Genomic DNA, 19,152 nt, shown 5'->3' with positions numbered 1-19,152 from the left:
CGCACCAAAACATGAATACGCAAAAATAGTTCTTTCATGTATAGGAATGAAAGTTTGGGGACTGTGTGCCGAATGCGAAACATTTTCTAATTAAACAATGTGATATATTATGTAAGGAAATGAGGAGTATCGCTCTGTTTAAGTACGGGATAGCCATATCACAGTCAGCCACACCATGCTTAGCATGAACACTTAAACGTTCAAAATATAAATATCTAAACATTTATTTTCATATTTACATACTAAAACGTTCAAAATATAAATAAATACACTTTTAGTTCCATATCTACGTACTAAGACGTTCAGAATATAAATATCTACAATTTTAATTCCATATCTTCATACTAAGATGTTCAAAATATAAATATATGCATATATAGTTCCATATCTACATACTAAGACGTTTAAAATCTTTACACATTTAGTTCTATAACTGCATACTAAGACGTTCAAAATATTAACCCATTTAGTTCCATATCTACATACTAAGACGTTCAAAGTATAAATATCTACACACTTCTTTCCATATCTACATATTAAGACGTCCAAAATATAAATATCTACACTTTTAGTTCCATATCTACATACTAAGATGTTCAAAATATGAATATCTACCATTCTTTTTTCATATCTATATACCTAGATGTTCAAAAGCATAGTCTTAACAGTTTCAATTGCACATGATAGCTTTAAACGTCACCTTTATTTATAATCTGTGTAGATTTTCTATGAGAGCTCGTAGCAAATGCTAAACACTAATTTATCACTTTGATGCACGTAATAAATATAATTATTTTTGATTAGTGTTAAGTCTTTTTCGATGTGTGGTATTCGTTAAAAGTTTAAAATTAATCAAAACTGAACGCCGCAGTTATTTAAGTGACATTTTTGAGTCGTAGGTGGCTGTACTTTCGGACATACTAGTTCTTATTAAGTTTATTTTTTATTCTTTAAATATACTTTCATTAATAGGTGTAAACGTTACAAAACTATAAGAATTGCATTGAAGACAGAAATATATTTTGTTGNATATAGGTTCTATAACTGCATACTAAGACGTTCAAAATATTAACCCATTTAGTTCCATATCTACATACTAAGACGTTCAAAATATAAATATCTACACACTTCTTTTCCATATCTACATATTAAGACGTCCAAAATATAAATATCTACTCTTTTAGTTCTATATCTACACACTAAGATGTTCTAAATATGAATATCTACCATTCTTTTTTCATATCTATATACCTAGATGTTCAAAAGCATAGTTTTAACAGTTTCAATTGCACATGATAGCTTTAAACGTCACCTTTATTTATAATCTGTGTAGAGTTTCTATGAGAGCTCGTAGCAAATGCTAAACACTAATTTATCACTTTGATGCACGCAATAAATATAATTATTTTTGATTAGTGTTAAGTCTTTTTCGATGTGCGGTATTCGTTAAAAGTTTAAAATTAATCAAAACTAAACGCAGCAGTTATTTAAGTGACATCTTTGAGTCGTAGGTGGCTGTGCTTTCGGATATACTTGTTCTTATTAAGTTTATTTTTTATTCTTTAAATACTTTCAATAATAGGTGTAAACGTTTCAAAACTATAAGAATTTCATTCAAGACAGAAATATATTTTATTGATAATACCAGGTAAATCGGGAAATAATTGTCAGGGGAACCTTTAACATGACCTGTTTAACGAAACAAAAGTTAAGCTAATAATTTAAATAATTAATAAATAATTAATAATAATTAATAATTGATAATCTGTAATAAAATGAATGATAGACGTGGGGCAGCTTTAATACTGTATAAATAAAGAACAGCACAAATTTTGTCAATTCTGTATTAAAATTATTTAAATTTCTGAAGTGAATACCAGTTCTGAGCTCCATGTAACTGCAGACATTCTAAATGTATCCAAACATTTTCTACTTTGCATTTCAGTATAGATATTATGTAAATAACCAGTCTCAAAGCAAGCTGGAAGCCTATTCTCAATCCTCAGTCACGCCACCCTAGTGGTCAATAAGAGAACTTTTCAATTTCAACATAACATCAGTTCAAATTTCGGGACCTAGGCATTAATTTGAGTTCTATTAGTTCCAAGATTAATTTTTGCTTCAGTGTTTAGATTTTTTTAATTCGTTTTATGAAGTGTGTATTTTGATTTTTAGTTTATTTTAAAAAACTTGTTAATTTATTTGAAAATTGTTTCTATCTGGTCATAGTTCGATACTGATTATAATATATACTACTTTATTTAAGTATTACAACACTATCGATTTTCCAATATCCAGGTAATAAAAGTTCTACTGATCTTGTCTTCTTTTTTGTTTTCTGCATTTCCAATTCGATTTTCTTAAGACATTATTGATAGTGGATGCACTGAGCTGTATCCGGTTAGAAACGCAATCCTTCAATTTCATGTTTATCAATCCATTGAATTTAGATCGGTGACACAAACGCAACCTACCCAAGGATAGGGCAGTAGTCAATGGCAACCATTTCTGATAACGTTTGATTGGATTAAAATCTACATTGAATCTGATTTTTTTTTATGTTTTCGAAGTGAATTCGTGATTTAACGTACTATGTTTTTATTCTGCAAATGCATGTTTTAAATCGCAGTACTGTTCTCTAGTTCAGTGGTGTTCTGGGCAACCCTAGGCTTCTCCGAGTCAAGACTTTTTTTTTTGTTGAGATTTGCAGAAACTTATAATGAAAGAACAACTTAAACATCATTACTGCTAAATTACAGGATTGGTCAGGTTGGAAAAAATCGCACAATTGTAGGAAATCTAATTAAACTACGTGAGGCAGAAACAGTGTACTCCGATAGGTTGAAAATTGTTTCTAGATTGTTGAACAAAATATTTTAAGATCTGTGAATCATGTTGAACTGTATTGCATATTAGTGGCTTAAGAAAAATGCTTTTTTGTCCAATACATTTGACAGATTCAAGTCTGGGATATCATCTAAGGATGAACAATCACTTTGGGTTCCATAGCCGACAAAAGCTGGGGAGCACTGCTCTAGTATTCTAGAATATAATTTTTAAGTGCCCTGTACCGTATGATTGTGAAATGTTTAAAATGAATAGAGCACTAAGTGGACCTTTAAATACTTTCATTACAAAAGATTTTCTTTATTCCTCTGACATGAGCCGTGATGGCTCAGAGGATAGAGAGTTCGTATTCCAGTGAGGAAACCCAGGTTCGAATCACACCTGTGGCATGAGCCATGATGGCTCAGAGGATAGAGCGTTCGCTTTCCAATGAGGAGACCCGGGTTCGAATCACACCTGATCGATACGAATTCCACATCCGACTCGCATCGACCGCAGCGCTGACGTGAAATAGCCTCAACGGTAGACGGATCATGGGTTAGACCCCCTTTGCCGTCAGGCTAACCGTGGGAGGTTCTTGTGGTTTTCCTCTCAATGTAAGGCAAATGCTGGTTAGTTCTATCAAAAAGTCCTCCACGAAGGCAAATTTCTGGCAATACTTGATCCATGAGCTCCCTTGTCCTCTGGATTGGGTTCGAAATTGCAAGGCTACGGAGTTAAGCATTAGTAGTCGTAAACCCAAAACTTGTTGACTGTTCAACGACGGTTATGAAATAAAATAAAATTCATCTGACATCATTCTTCTTCTCTGGCGCGACATCCTAAGCCTTCTCTTGGAGTTTCCCTAAGCCATCTCTAGGAGTTTCTTTCAACTGTCCTTCTGTTTGGCGACTGTCCTCCAGTTTTTGATTCTCAAAGCGTTGATGTCCATCTCAATACTGTCGATCCACCTAAAGGTCTGGTTTCTTAGGACAAGCGCCTTATCTGGACGTCAGCGGGACGTTGACGTAGAGCTGACGCCAAAAAAATACTTTTTTGTTAGCTCAGCGTGAGCAGTCGGTCCAACGCAGACATTATCTCTCATTGCGCATGCGTTAATAACGTAAACAAATATTTATTTTGAATTTGTATTGATTTTGTTATTGTCGACCAGTGTTTCTGAGAACAAATAATGACTTGTCCAGGAAAAAACACATTATAGCTAAGCTAAATTAAGAGTGCTATGTTTAATGAAGAAGCTATGTTAAATGTCAAAATCAAAATCTTGGCTGATTTCAATGTGCTGTTAAATGTCGTCCGCCATTGCTTCTGTGGTTAACGTCACGTTGTAATCCAACTGCAGTTGAGTTCGACGGCAATTGTAGTTCAAGATGAGCGTTCGATGACGTATACTATCAAACTCACAAATGGACCAATCAGAGGTTAGCGCTGATTTCCAGCTGACGACGTCCTGTCCTAAGAAACCAGGCCTTAAGCCGGGGTCTTCATCTTTGCCCTGATCCCATAAGCTTCGATAAAAATATTTTCTTGCATAGTCGGCAAAAATTGGGAAGCATTGCTTGAAAATTCTAGAATATAATTTTTTAAGTGCCGTATGATTGTGAAATATTTAGAATGAATAGAACACCAGATGGACGTTAATATCCTTTCATTACAAAAGATTTTCTTTATGCCTCTTACATCATTATTGCTGATAAAGTAATCAGTACAACACGATTACAAGAAATGTCATCATAGCTACGTAATGAAGTTTCTTTCTGATGTAATTACAACCTTTTCACTCTTACATGTCCGTACATTAAGATATTTCATTAACAGTGACATTATACCGCTACATTTCTTGAGATAATTTCGTCTGCTTTGGCGACGTCTGTAAAAGAATAAAGTTTTGTGACATAATCTTTACTTTTTGAAATTCGCCAGTCTTTCAATGTAGCTGTATTACTTACATACCCGCGATAATATTAAATTTTCTAAAAATAAAAATAGAAATAGAATTATTATTTTTTACTTTGTAATGAATTAACAGTGACATTATACTGCTGCATTTCTTGAGATAATTTCGTCTGCTTTGGCGACGTCTGTAAAGGAATACAGTTTTGTGACATAATCTTTACTTTTTAAAATTCGTCAGCCTTTCAATGTAACTGTATTACTTACCCGCGATAATATTAAATTTTCTAAAAATAAAATTGTCATTAAATTTTTTTTTACATAGTAATGAATTTGAAATTATACTTATTAACTGATATCAAAAAGTGTTTATCAAGCTGAAAGTATAGCATGTAAGGAAGAATTACGTCGATTCTCAATGTTCAAATCCGATTTTTAATGTATTAATTTAATATTTGAAAGCGTAAATAATAAGTTAATCAACTCATCCTATAGTTATTGTTATAAATTATAGGAATTCTAACTTTTTAACTTTTATTCATTTCGGAGAAATAGATTGGCCGTTTCGCTCATTTAACTTACCCTGAGGAACAAAATGTTTCGTTGCATTTATACTAATACTTGGTCATGCTTAATTCTGGTGTGTGGATTTCTAATTTGAAATTTATTTTTGCTACTAAGGCTAAAAATTTTTAACTGACATTTTTAGTCTATTTTTTTCTGCAAGTTTAAAAACGCTGCATAAAATCTGCAAGTTTAAAAACGTTATATATAACAGGTGGTAGCGTAAATGTTGCGGCAAGCGTAAAAGGGAGTTAAAGCATATCATCAGGATTAAAATTGCTTAGGTACTCATGCATGGAAATATTATCATATGTGGTTATGGGTATTTTCCTATTTTGATCTTTTCGGAAACGCATGTAGAAACAGTTCATAATAAAAAAGCGTCTCGGGCTGGGATTCCTATGCAATTTTAATCCTGATGATGTGTCTTAGCTTACCTCTAAGTTTATCGCAACATTTATGTGATCCTATGTTGCCTATAACGTTTTAACGCTTGTATATTTTGACAAAAAATAGACCTAAAATGTTATATTAAAAAGAAAAAAAAAACTGTATCTTGGAGAGAGAAACTGATTGTAGATTTGAAATCAACGATACGGAAGTATCTATAAGATGTTAAAAAAATCTCACGCAACAGAAAGAAATATTTTCTAATGTAATACGCTGTTTTGCTCGCTTACTGATTTAATTCAAAAATATGCCTACATTAATACACTAATATGCTTCACTAATTCCGTCATCACTGATTTAACTATTTTCTGATATGTTGTTTCACCTACTCAATCATTTCCTTTTCTCTTTCTATTATTTATTAATATACTTTTATCTTTCCATTCTTTCATTCATTTATTTAAGTTTTTTCTTTATTTTCATTTATCTATTATTAGCTTCCCTTCTTTTTTCATTCATTAATCATTAACTTCTTTTTATCTTTCCGTTCTTTCACTCACCTTCTTTCTTTCCGTTCTTTCACTCAATTACTTTCTTTCTTATCCCTTTCCGAGTCCCGCAGTGGACTGATCGATAAGACGCGGTTCCCAGCAGATCACCGAAGTCAAGCATCACTGGCTGCGGTCAGTGTGCGGGTGGGTGACCACTTGGATCATTCTGCGTAGGGACCGAGGGTCTGGGGTATTGGTCCTCGTCAAACTGTGCTACCGTAAAGTGCTCGACTTCTCGCGCATGTCGTCGGGCTACCGAAGCGGGGGTGCCATCCCCTCCGCAGAGGATCAAAATTGTGATGGCATGCCTTCGGATCATCCTCCGGGATGTTTCCCAGACCGTCGCCAATAGCCCATTGTGCAGCTCTAGTGTGACGTAAATTAACAACAACAACAACAAAATCTTATCCCTTTCCATTCATTTATTCATTCACTTTTCTCTTTCCATTCTTTCATTCATTTATTTCACTTTTTCTTTTTTTTTCATTTATCTATTAGCTTCCTTTCTTTTTCATTCATTTAATCGTTAACTTTTTTTCTCTTTCCGTTCTTTTATTCAATTACTTTCTTTCTTATCCCTTTCCATTCATTTATCCCTATTTATTTAACTAAAATATTATATAGCGCTCTAATAGTAAAAAAAAAAAAAGAAATGTTAAAATGAAACTTTAATAATCGTTCAGTATACATTGGGCACTTAATTGTGATAATTTTCCTAAATTATGACAGTCCCTTACAGCGTTTTAAATGATTATTTGACCACGGAATTTCAGGTGCTCAATGATTTCCTTCTTTTCTCTTTCTATTAATTTATTCATTCACTTTTCTCTTTCCATTCTTTTAATCAGTTATTTCTCTTTTCTCTTTATTTGCATTTATCTATTAGCTTCCTTTCGTTTTTCATTCATTTAATCATTAACTTTTTTTTTATCTCTTTCCTTTCTTTCACTCAATTACTTTCTTTCTTATCCATTTCCATTCATTTATCCCTATTTATTTAACTAAAATATTATATAGCGCTCTAATAGTAAAAAAAAAAGGAAATATTAAAATGAAACTTTAACAATCGTTCTGTATAAATTGGGCACTTAATTGTGATAATTTTCCTAAATTATGACAGTCCCTTAAAGCGTTTTAAATGATTATTTGACCACGGAATTTCAGGTGCTAATCCGTGACTTCTGTCTTGTTAATTGAAGCTTTCCCATCATATAAAATATTGTTTACAATAAATGTGTGCATATGTAATACATATTAATTATATCATTTAATATCTGTTTGTCTTTATTTCAAACAAGAAGCGCTTACGAAATGTCATTGATAAACGTGCTTTTAAAAATGAAAATATGGGTTGTATAGCGAACACTATCCTAAATTGTTCCTAAATTGAGTTTTATTTTTTCATTTTCTGTGATGTTACAGAATGTAAACGATTTTTTTTTAAACGAAAAACGATTTTTTTTGGAGCTTAAGCTTTCGAAAGAATAGCAGCAACCAATGCAGAGCTGTGAAACTTTGTTGTGAGATGTTTATAAACATTTGTGTTAAAATTATATTAATTTGTTAAAGATAAATTATTACACCAAATTGTAAAATAATGTGCAAGTAACTTTTGGTGATTTTTTGCATTTATTAAATAATAGTTCTTTTAGTACTGTACACCAAAAATAAATTCTTAAAGTTGATAAACGGACTAGAACAATTTTAGGACTGGCCCTACAATCAATGGTAATCTTCAAATTTAAGCCGTATTTTAGAAAAATTCGTTAAAATTTTACCTCAGTTTACTAATACCGCCTAAACCTTTGATTTAATTTTTTTATTTCATGATATTACGATAAGACCTTTTTTGAACTGTGATCCAACTCCAGTTAAATCCAGTTAATTATTGGTGCAATTATCATTCCAGCTAAGTTTTGTTAAAGAGAAAGTCCCTACATTTATTTAGGCAAATACCTTTTAACTCCTTGATGTTGAAAATAACATATTTTCCCGAATGTCCAAAGATGAGTAATAAAATTACCTTTTTTTAAATGAAACTATTTTAAACGTATGCATTTTAAGGAAATTAAATTCAATCAGAATATATGCGTTTTATTTTATTAACATTTTCGTTTTATATCTTTGGAACAAAAATGATAAGAAACGGTAAGGAAAACTGAGGTGAGATAAAATTTCAAGGCTCTATTCAGAAAACGTTTTGTACACTTATACATTTATGTGATAATGACATTTTCTTTTTAAAAAATATGATAGGAAAACATTGCTTATCTTTATTTGGAGAATTGTCCTCTTATAAAGTATTATTTTTTAAAATTACAACACATCTTATTAAAGGCTATGACAGGTTTTTTTCTTATCTGGATCTGTTTTGTTTACCCTCTTCTCATCCTAATCGCAAGAAAAATATTTGAGTAAAATACAGGATTTATTTGTAACCTTGTATAATATTAAACATATCTTTTAAAAATCCCATTTACACACATCAATAATTTGAATGAAGGTGAAGGATCGTTTTTTTCCCCGAATGATTTTTTTAAACTTTTTTTTAGGATGCTAAGCTATGCTTTTTAATTGTTTCTTTATAACGAAAGTTAATGGCATATGTTAATGGTAGTCAGTGCATTTCAGAGAGTTAATGGTAGTCAGTTCCTTTCTATTTGACAAAAAAATCATATATGATGCTTAATTGACAAAATCAGATCTGAAATTCGTCAGTAAAATATTAATAAAAATTATATGAATATTATTTATCTCTCACCAGGGTGCGAAGCGTTTTTAAAAAGTGCTTAAAGGTGCTTATTTTCGATTTTCGTTTGTTAAAAGCACTTAAGGGTGCTTTTTTTCATTGGGTGTTTTTAAGAAGCGCCTAATTTACCCTTTTTCAAAATGAGATTTTTCCTTTACTATGTTGATTTTCCCTTCGAATTATGCAAGAAGACGCAGTTCACATTGTTCTACTCATCGTTTTCACAATTAATTCAACCTCAATCCATTTCGGCGTATTGTCAGTCCGTAGAGTGTGAAAACGCCATTCGTTTTACATGATTTAAAATTTCATGATTTTTGACAATTGTCAAAAACAATGCCAAATTTTTTTTCTGACATGACGGTTAAAAGAAGATAATATCGTCAATTGTCAAAAACTTTCCAACCATGCCTAATTATATATTTTATAAAGCGCTTAAAAATATTTTTGAGTGCTTCTCGCTCCCGTGAAAATGATGGGTTAAGGTTTCGCCCTCTATTTACTCGCTCCCGTGATATTGACGGACCTGAGTGTCCAGTAGTAAAGCGCCAACAAGAATAAGCTAATTAATTTCTTTCTCCCGGAAAACTTTTTATTTCTCATTTCACGCACCAGATGGCAGTACCAGGATATTTTTAAGGCAATTGTAGATAGTTAGTTTATTTTAAACTAGATGTCAGCACTAATCAAATACGTAATACAAATACAAAAGCCAAAAAAATAGGCACTTTTATGGCCGTTTTCTTGAAAATTAACCGATCGTTATGGGGTTAAAAGTTGCTTATTTTTTGTTGAATAATTTGGCTACGCAACCTGTCTTATTGAACAATATATTTAATACTTATAATCCTAATTTAAGCGTAAACTAAATTAAACAGCCATTAAATTCCATATATTTTTCTTGAAGGCTCAAACTAACTTACAGAAACGGCGTCCCTGAACGTTAAGGGTTTTCGGGGCATGGATTCCAGGGAGCGCTTGAACAGGCTCAGTGAGAGTGGTGGAATCAGTGTGCCTCTGGAAGATTATTGGAAAGAGTTCAACAGTTTTGACGATGGAGTTCAGCAAGACGAGGACGAGGAAGATATTTCTAAGACCCCCGACGGTAAGTCTCTTGAATGCATTCATTCATTTAAGCTGGAAAAATATCTGAATGCATTATTTGTCTCTTTGTAAATTCAGAAACTGGAAGCCGTTATTTTATGTTGCAAAATGGCCATTCATGCCAAGCTTCGTAATGAATGTTAATGAATGAGCTTCCTGCTTTTATGTTGCCGCTCAGGTAGTTGAAAACGGCTATGATTACTTTTTTTTATTTTTTTTCTCAACCGCGTCTGACATTATTTCTTTTATTTTAGCAAGCTTTATGTTGCTTAGATTTGCAAAAAGTTTATAATCGTTATATATCCGCCTGAGAACGGAGCTGTTAATATTGACAGAAGATGCGATTTTAACTTAAAAACATGTATGAATAATGTCTTAGAAGGAAGTAATCTTCTATATGCAATCAAAATTTGTTTAAAATGATTAAGTAAATGTAATTTTTTTTCCGTGTATGACATTATTTCTTTTATTTTAGCAAGCTTTATGTTGCTTAGATTTGCAAAAAGTTTATAATCGTTATATATCCGCCTGAGAACGGAGCTATTAATATGGACAGAAGATGCTATTTTAACTTAAAAATATGTATTAATAATGTCTTAGAAGGAAGTAATCTTCTATATGCAATCAAAATTTGTTTAAAATGATTAAGTAAACTTAATTTTTTTTCTTCCGTGTTTTACATTATTTATTTTATTTTAGCAAGCTTTATGTTGCTTAGATTTGCAAAAAGTTTATAATCATTATATATCCGCCTGAGAACGGAGCTGTTAATATTGACAGAAGATGCGAATTTAACTTAAAAATATGTATTAATAATGTCTTAGAAGGAAGTAATCTTCTATATGCAATCAAAATTTGTTTAAAAAGATTAAGTATATATACTTAGTTTTTTTTAAAAAAAATTATTACTAAAAAATTATGAATGTTATTTTTTAGTACTTTTTACCATACTGTTGGATATTTTATTAGTTTATATCTTTAAATTTTGGTTAATGTTTAGTCATTTGGTTTGGATATTTGGTTTTCCAAGACTTAAATAATGAGATATAATGCGTCATAAAAACAATTTCTTATATAATTTTTCGTTGCAATTAAAAATTCTAACTAGCGAGGGTAATGCCGACCGGCATGTGTAGCGGGCAGGGAACTGTCCTTACATCAGAAAGGTCCTGGTTTCGAATCCCGGGAAAGGCATGGATATTTCTTTCTCTCTCTGTGTGTTCTATGTCCTTTCTCCTTTGTGTGTGAATGTGACCCGCCCTATAAACGGGTTGTGTTATGTGAATGGCGTGGCAGAAGTCGAATTCCTGGCCATAGATGGCGCCACTGAAAAACAGGAACAATCGCACCCCCACTGCCTAAACAGGAATAAAAAAAGGCAGGGTAATATCAATTGTGTTTCAACAAAAACAATCGCTTTGTGAAGGCATAAAAACGTAAAAAGTCTTAAAATTGTGCCAAATGTTGTCCAATATATACTCTATGCTGGGACTCAGTGGGTTATTTATTAGTAGTTTGCTTAAAATAACTTTTAAGTATTAAATTTCTGGGAAAAAGATTAAACATATAAAAAATATTGGAAAGCTACATTGTATTCTAAAATATAATTTCATGGTCTATTATTTCACCGCAAAATGTTCTTGTGACTTAATTTTCGTTTCCGTAACGATTTTTCGATTACGAGTTACACAGAAATAACTGAAAAAACTGATAACAATGCACAAAGGGTCTCTGCCACTATCACCATTTTCGAATTTCGATTGCAGCATTTCTTGATTGACTGCGGAAAAAAAAATTGGTTTATTTTTCTTAAACTTCGTGCAATTTATTGCAATGTCTGTTATAAATTCAAAAGTATAGTACATTCGAAAATCGAGTCGTTCATTTTTGCTAATCTATTGGTATATCGGGTGATAAGACAATTTGATATAGGATCTATATTGGCTGAATATTGGCAAAATGAAAATGTAGCTTGAATTGAAAAATTCCATATAAATCCGATATTGGCTAAATAGTGGCTGTAAAATATTGGGTGAATCGGACAATTCTATATAGGGTCTATGTTTACTGAATAAGAGCTATGAAATATCGGTTAAATCTGACAATTATATATATAAGGTCTTTAATGGCTGAATAATGGCTATAAAATAGCGAGTAAATCTGACAATTCTTTTTGCTACCGATATGGACTGAATAATGACTATAAAATATTGGTTGAATCAGAAAATTCTATATAGAAACGATGTTGGCTGAATAATGGCTATAAAATATCGGGTGCATCTGACAATTCTATATAGGGCCTATATTGGTTAAATAAGATCTATAAAATATAGTCTGAATCAGAAATTTTATTAGGATTGAAAGATATAGTCTAAATCAGACAATTTTATTATGAATATTTAGAAAAGGCAATTTTGTTAAGAGTTAAAACTCATCAAAATTATTCTCAAAGTCTTTGATAAAATAAGCTTTTACCAATTTTTTCCCAATTTCTTACATAAAACTTAAAAGGCCTTAATGTGCACGAGCNATATAAAACATATTTTTCAAACTTTAATGAACGTAGAACAAGTATTGCATTGCTTTATATTTCTTGAAACGACTCATAATAATTTTAAAGAGTAAAACATTGTTTTAGTTCAATATTTTTACTTCTATTTAAGTCATGTCATAAGGCATTTTTAGCGCAATTTTCGCATTTTAAGGGCATTTTTTGCAGTTTGTAAGGGCATTTTTTGCACTTTTTAAGGGCATTAATTGAGATTTTTTAGGCTATCAAAATCCGGGCTCTAGTTATTACTATTTTTTTGGGGGGGGGAAACTCAAAGAAAATTAAATTATCAGCAAGTGAATATTTAGAAAAGAAAATTTTATTAACAGTTAAAACTCATCATAATTATTTTCAAAGCCTTTGATAAAATAAGCTTTTACCAATTTTTTCAAATTTCTTATATAAAGCTTAAAAGGCTTTAATACGCACGAACATGTATAAAATTGAATTTTAAGTTTTTTAAAGATGTTTTATTAAGTTTTTATTTTGTTTCTTGTGTTATTTTTGGCACATGAACGATTTTGTTTAATTAAAGTGATGTTTTATTTTTTCTTTCTAAACTAATTAACCATTTTTAACTACGCAATGCAATAAAAAAAAACAGTTTAAAACACTTCATTACGTATGCATTTCAAAATTGTTTTTCAGAAGGTGAAGCGGAAGAGGAATGGTTGCGGGAAGCTGGTTTCGAAAACCTTGTCGATTCAGGTAAGCTTACGTAATCATCTAATGACTGTTACCTAAAAATAAGTCTTTCTTTTTTTCAGTTCGTTAATTCCAACTTTTTGAATTGATTTAACTGAGTACGTAACATCCTTTAAAAATAAGTAAACAGTTCTCAATTTAAATGCAAATATTTCTGTTGGCGGAATTTTTAAGAAATTATTTTTCGTGTGTAATTTATCAGGGTGCGTAGCGTTTTTAAGAAGTGATTAAAGGTGCTTTTTTCATTGGGTGTTTTTAAAAAGTGCTTGATACTCCCTCTTTCAAAATGATATTTTTTCTTTACCATGTTGATTATCGCTTCGAATTATGCAAAAAGACACAGTTCACATTGTTCTATTCAACGTTTTCACAATTGACTCAACCCCAATCTATTTCTGCGTGTTGTCAGCCCGTAGCGTATGAAAACGCCATTCGTTTTGCATGATTCAAAATTTCATGATTTTTGACAATTGTCAAGAACAATGCCAATTTTTTTTTTGACATGACGGTTAAAACAAGATAAAACCGTCAATTGTCAAAAACTTTCCAACCATGCCAAATTATGATATTTAAATTATGATGCTTAAAATATTTTTTGAGTGCTTGAAAAGTGCTTAAAAGGAGCTTATTTTTTGTTGAATAATTTGGCTACGCACCCTGTTTACTGTAAAATTTATTTTTGACTCGTTAAATATGTTTTGGCTTAAAGATTATTCAGCAATAGTTTTAAAAGTTAATTGTACGTATATTACTTTTACAAGTCGACAAAAAAGTCCTTATTTTTTCGTGTTGGCAACAAAGAATTGAAATATCAAGCGCGTGAGATGTTTTAAGCACGAAAACTTAAAGTTGCGAGTTTACATATATCAGAGTGAAATTTTTTTTGTCTCGCTTAGACAATAAAAAGCTGTAACAAACTGAGCTGTATGTTTGGAAAAATTGAAATGTTAAAAGTGGATATTTCACATCAACAAATGAAGTGTTTAAGTATGCTTATGCATTATAAATAATTATAATTTTATACATTTTTATTGTTATTCATTTAAAAATGAGATTAGTCATGCTGTTATTCTCTTGAAATATAAAAATATAATAAAAAAGCTTGCCCAAAGAGCAGAAAAAAAGCGTTGATGTCAAATATGAAAAAACGTAACAATGAACCTGCTGTCATGCATGCTGTCTTGTAACAGCAAAATTATTGTTTTTTCCTCCCTCAAGTTTACTACGGCATATCATTTAATTCAATTTAAAATTTATATTTCAATAACTTATTTTTGACTAAAAACTTTAATTTTTTTAAAAGAGAAATTAACTTTTAAAGATTTTAATAATTGATTTAAATTTATAAAATTTTACTCTCAACACATTTCGAATGTGTTTAATTTGGTAGTGAGCAAAACGATCAAGGTTTGCAAAACAAAACCGTATGAGAATGAGTAGCAGCCTTTGGGGGTGTCAGCTGACAGGGGGTGGTGCCTCCTTGCTCTTAATATTGCTCTAAAATTTTAAATAGACATTTGCTTTCATTATGAAAATTTCATTCGTTGATTGAATACTGTCTTGCAAAACGTTATTCAAAGGCAATGAAAATAATTAATGCTGGTAAGTTCCATAAATAAGTGATAAGTAATTTAAAGGTTAATTTCATTATAAATTTTGCTAATTTAAAGCTGATGACATTCAAAGTTGGCTGGATCTTTGTTTATTGAGTTCGTATTTGGTTTCGTTCGTGTTTGGTTCATTCGATTCAGAGCTAAAAAAAACTCAAATAAATTGGGATCAATACTTTACTTGTCTAGAGAGCAAAGTCAATAGGTACAAGTCCTTTTTGTACATAAAACTGTTATAAATTCTAAACAATTAGTTTCATTATCTTAAACTTGGTCATATTTACATCAGCTTAAAACATTTTAAAGTTAGTCTCACTTGCCTGTATGGAAGAAATTCAATTCAATCTCCCAAATCTTGTTGCTTTAAACATCGCAGTTGCTTTAAATTTGATTTAGTAAAATTGTTTTTTAAATCAACCATTGTAAAATCACATAATTCATTTTAGCATTTTGTAATAACGAATCCTCCATCTTTGTTTTGTGCAGACATTCTTCTTAATCTGTTTGTAACATGTCCATGTTGTTAATTCGAAGGTAGGTTTAAACAGAAAACAACATTCAACAGCTATGAACGACGTGCTTTTGTAGCATTGTAAAACCACGTCTACAAAACTTAAAGATATGTAGGATTTATAAGAAGTCGAGCAAGCGCAATTGCTTAAAATCTTACCTACGGGAGCGTATGGAATGTAACGTAAAAGCACGGAATCTCCCAATTTAAAATCTTCATCGTGTTACTTGCCTTTTTCATCCATCAACCCTCTTCACTTATTGGTTGTCCAAAAAATGATCAACGATGTGAACAACTAGTTCAAGAAAAACGATAGGAGATCGAAAAGTACGGTTTGCTGCTTTCAACTTAAGAAACCAGATGAATTATTCCCACTAAAAAAAAAAAAAAAAAAAAAAAAAAAAAAAAAAAAAAAAAAAAAAAAAAAAAAANTACTTACTTTCATTAACTATAAATATTAGTATGTTTAAGTTGTATGAAAGTAACTAAAATCCTACTATGTAAGTATAAAATAATAAAGTTAAACAAAAAAAGTGTGCTAGGTCTAAGTATTTGGTGTCATTTTATTTTAGAGCTTACAGAACAAGACCAAGCTGATTACTATGAAGATATTTTGGCAACTTTGACGCCTCGTCAAATCGCCGTAGTCAAAAAACGTTTAGATACTGTCCAAAGATCTAAGAAAAGACGTGTGCCACGAACTCGTCAGAGAGCCGACGTCAGAGATTTGTTCAATCCTGCTTCAGTATCTCCTCCTGAGGTTTGTTGAAATGCTGCGCTTTTTTTCTTCTATTTTTTTATGCAAAGTGTTTCATAACAACCATTCTTTATATATTATTTTGATACTAAAACAATATGTCGTGCAAGGGTAGCAAATTAATGTTTTAAAGAGTCGAAGTTTGACCAATCGCAGCTTAGAAAGGTAGGTTTACAAAACAACTGTCTTGATTTCTGCTTGAAACTTGAAGTGTGTGGAATACTTGTCTTTCAACTCTTTTCTGTTTGGTAGTATCCCTTCCATAGAAAGGATGAACTTTGGTGAGTAAGAAAGTCAGTAGTGAGTTAATGATAATTATTGTATATAAAATATTTAAATTTCTGGTATGCAATAAGATATATCTTATTGTACCATTTTCTTGTTTATAGTATTTATCTTATTCTCAGTATCTATTAAAGAATTTAAAATTAAGTAAAAGTAGAAAAAAGCAGACCTGGCAAATACGTTATTGGTTGCATTTCTAAGCTAAATGGGGTGCTAAAAAGTGCATTTTAAGATCTGATTCCTCCATGGCTTTGAGGCATCAGATTCTGTATTAAAAATCCCATTACGTCCATTCTTTGGATATGCTAAGGGGATATATTAGTCGAAAAATCAATCAATTAACACGCATAATGCTTTCTGTAAAAATGAAGAAAATGTCCGGAGTTGGTAAAATAAGAACTTGGATTTTACTTTCAGGTACTTAGAACTATGGTTACAGTGGATAGAAATAGCAATTAAATTAATAAAACTAAGAAACTATCGTTTTATAGGAGTTCGCTGCTGCCCACCATAATGTTATTTTGATGAGGAACTCATCTTAATTTATGTACGAGTTAATCCGAACTGCAAAATTGCTGTATCGGATAATATTGTAAGGAGAGTTTATAGTGCATACATTCAGTAAAATCTATTTGGTCAATAAATATATAAAAACGTATGCATGTCAACAATACGCAGTCTAGTCACATTAATGTGACCACTAACTTCTTTCGACGTTAACGTGAAATAACCAATCACAGAAGGCAGGTGGCAGCACATTATAGTGGAGTGTATATAAAGGATGTCCTAGAGGGCATCGGAAAGCATTTCAATCGTTGGCATAATACAGAAACATAGCGATTTATCCGACGTCCAAAAGAGCATGATTACTGGCTCTCGGGCCGAGGGTGGAAGCTAATTTTGTGAACTGTTCACGTTCCGCCGTAGTAAAAGTATACCGTGTATGGCAAAGTGGTACTATCCAAAATCAGCTGCGTTGCACATGTGGTGAATCACGGGCTATAGTTGACAGAGGCGAATGAAGACTACGGAGATGCGTTCGGGCGAATAGACGTGCTACTGTTGAGCAACTGACCGCCCAGATGAACCAATGGGCTACCAAGAGTGTATCCTCAACAACACTTCAGCGAACGTTGCTGCTCATGGGCCTCCACAGCAGATGCCTGGTTAGTGCTTTTGACAGGTGGTCACACTAATGTGACTGGACTGTATATTTGTTATATTGTTTAAAACTTTTGGAGCATATTGCACCATTTTATCACTCAAATTCCTGCAACCTGATTATGGCGATAAATTGAACGACATTATCGCATTTCCCAAACTTGGGTGAGATTGGTATAATTGTAACATTATAAAAATTAACATCTTGTCAAGGTTGAAGCAAATTTGTATTAAGTCATCATTCAAAGCATCACAATATTTTTGTTCTACACTGAAACAATTTTTCTCAGAGTGTAATAGCATTTAAATTTTTGTTACAGTCCCTGCAGACACTTAACTCGGAACCACTTTCACTGAATTACTCTGTGGACGGCACTAATTCAGTGTCAAGTGCCCCGTCAACTGAGAGATGGTCTCGAAAGAATACATCTTCGGTCAAAAACGACGAGCATCAGTCACCTCCTCAACATTCTAAGTCAAATACAAGAGCTCTGCCGCCATTACCATTCCTTCGAACCGGTCATACTGGAGGTTTCAGTCTTAGAGATCACTCCAGAGGAATAGATTGTGAAAGTCCAACTAGTGAGTGAACCCTATTGGTGCAAATTTTTAGAAAATACATTTTATTTCAGGTTAACACCAAATCGAGCTTTCATACATAATTTAAGTCGAATTCTTGACCATAGATGGCGCCACTGGAAAACAAGATCAATTGCAACCCTAACCTTGCGGCCTACGACAATCAACAACATATAGAATTTAAAGAGTGTAGTTAAAATCTAAACGGGATTAATTGGAGGATTTAATCTTAGATCAGTCCAGTGCGATAGATTTTGAAAGTCATACTAAGTGAGTGATCCCTTTTATTGCGAATTTTAATAAACTAGTTTTTTGGATTAAATACAACTCATTAACAATGTTGTAAAAAACGTGTTAGTTTGGTGCAAGCTTTATCAATTAATGGTGTTATGATTTTACTACACCTTATAAAATGAGTATTAACGCTCAATTTGGTATTAACTTGAAATAAAGTGATCTTTCGCACAATTTTTAGAACACAATTTTCGCACAATTATTCTTTTTTCCAAATTCGCATGGGTATTACACCGCAGTTTTTATAGTGTTTATTATAATTTGATTTGGTGTTCATTTGAAAAAGTGTTTCTTCATGCAATTTTTTTCCTGGTGGATCAACAACAAATTTAGAGAGACAATATATCACAGTTTTTACAGTGTAGTAACCACAAACATTGCATAGAATGCTTCGTTTTTCTCCCTAATACACAGTAAATATGGCGAGGTAAATTCGTAATTAAAGTTTATGTTCGGATATGACAATACCAAGGCGATATTAAGGGGGAAAAAATTTCTTCTTTATTTTTAAAGAAGCACTTCTACCTTGTATCGTCTTTAAAACTAAATAATTGTTTTACCTTTACTTTTGATACGATAATTAGTTAACTTTATGGATAAT

At 31.7% G+C, this 19,152-nt stretch overlaps 1 protein-coding gene across 3 annotated transcripts in view; it reads left to right on the top strand.

The window, feature by feature from the left end:
• Positions 1–19,152, top strand: part of LOC107441423 (rho GTPase-activating protein 18) — a 279,885-nt gene that overhangs the window by 67,272 nt on the left and 193,461 nt on the right. For all 3 annotated transcript variants that reach the window (XM_043043811.2, XM_043043812.2, XM_071186026.1), the window contains exons 2-5: positions 9,902–10,099; positions 13,298–13,357; positions 16,048–16,235; positions 17,999–18,260. In XM_043043811.2, the coding sequence (XP_042899745.1) occupies positions 9,955–10,099; positions 13,298–13,357; positions 16,048–16,235; positions 17,999–18,260 (655 nt within the window). In that variant the 5' untranslated portion in view covers positions 9,902–9,954. The remainder of the gene's footprint in view (positions 1–9,901; positions 10,100–13,297; positions 13,358–16,047; positions 16,236–17,998; positions 18,261–19,152) is intronic.

The sequence above is a fragment of the Parasteatoda tepidariorum genome, chromosome 9, assembly GCF_043381705.1.
Source record: "Parasteatoda tepidariorum isolate YZ-2023 chromosome 9, CAS_Ptep_4.0, whole genome shotgun sequence".
Taxonomy (NCBI): domain Eukaryota; kingdom Metazoa; phylum Arthropoda; class Arachnida; order Araneae; family Theridiidae; genus Parasteatoda; species Parasteatoda tepidariorum.
This window is presented reverse-complemented; position numbering and strand designations above follow the sequence as displayed.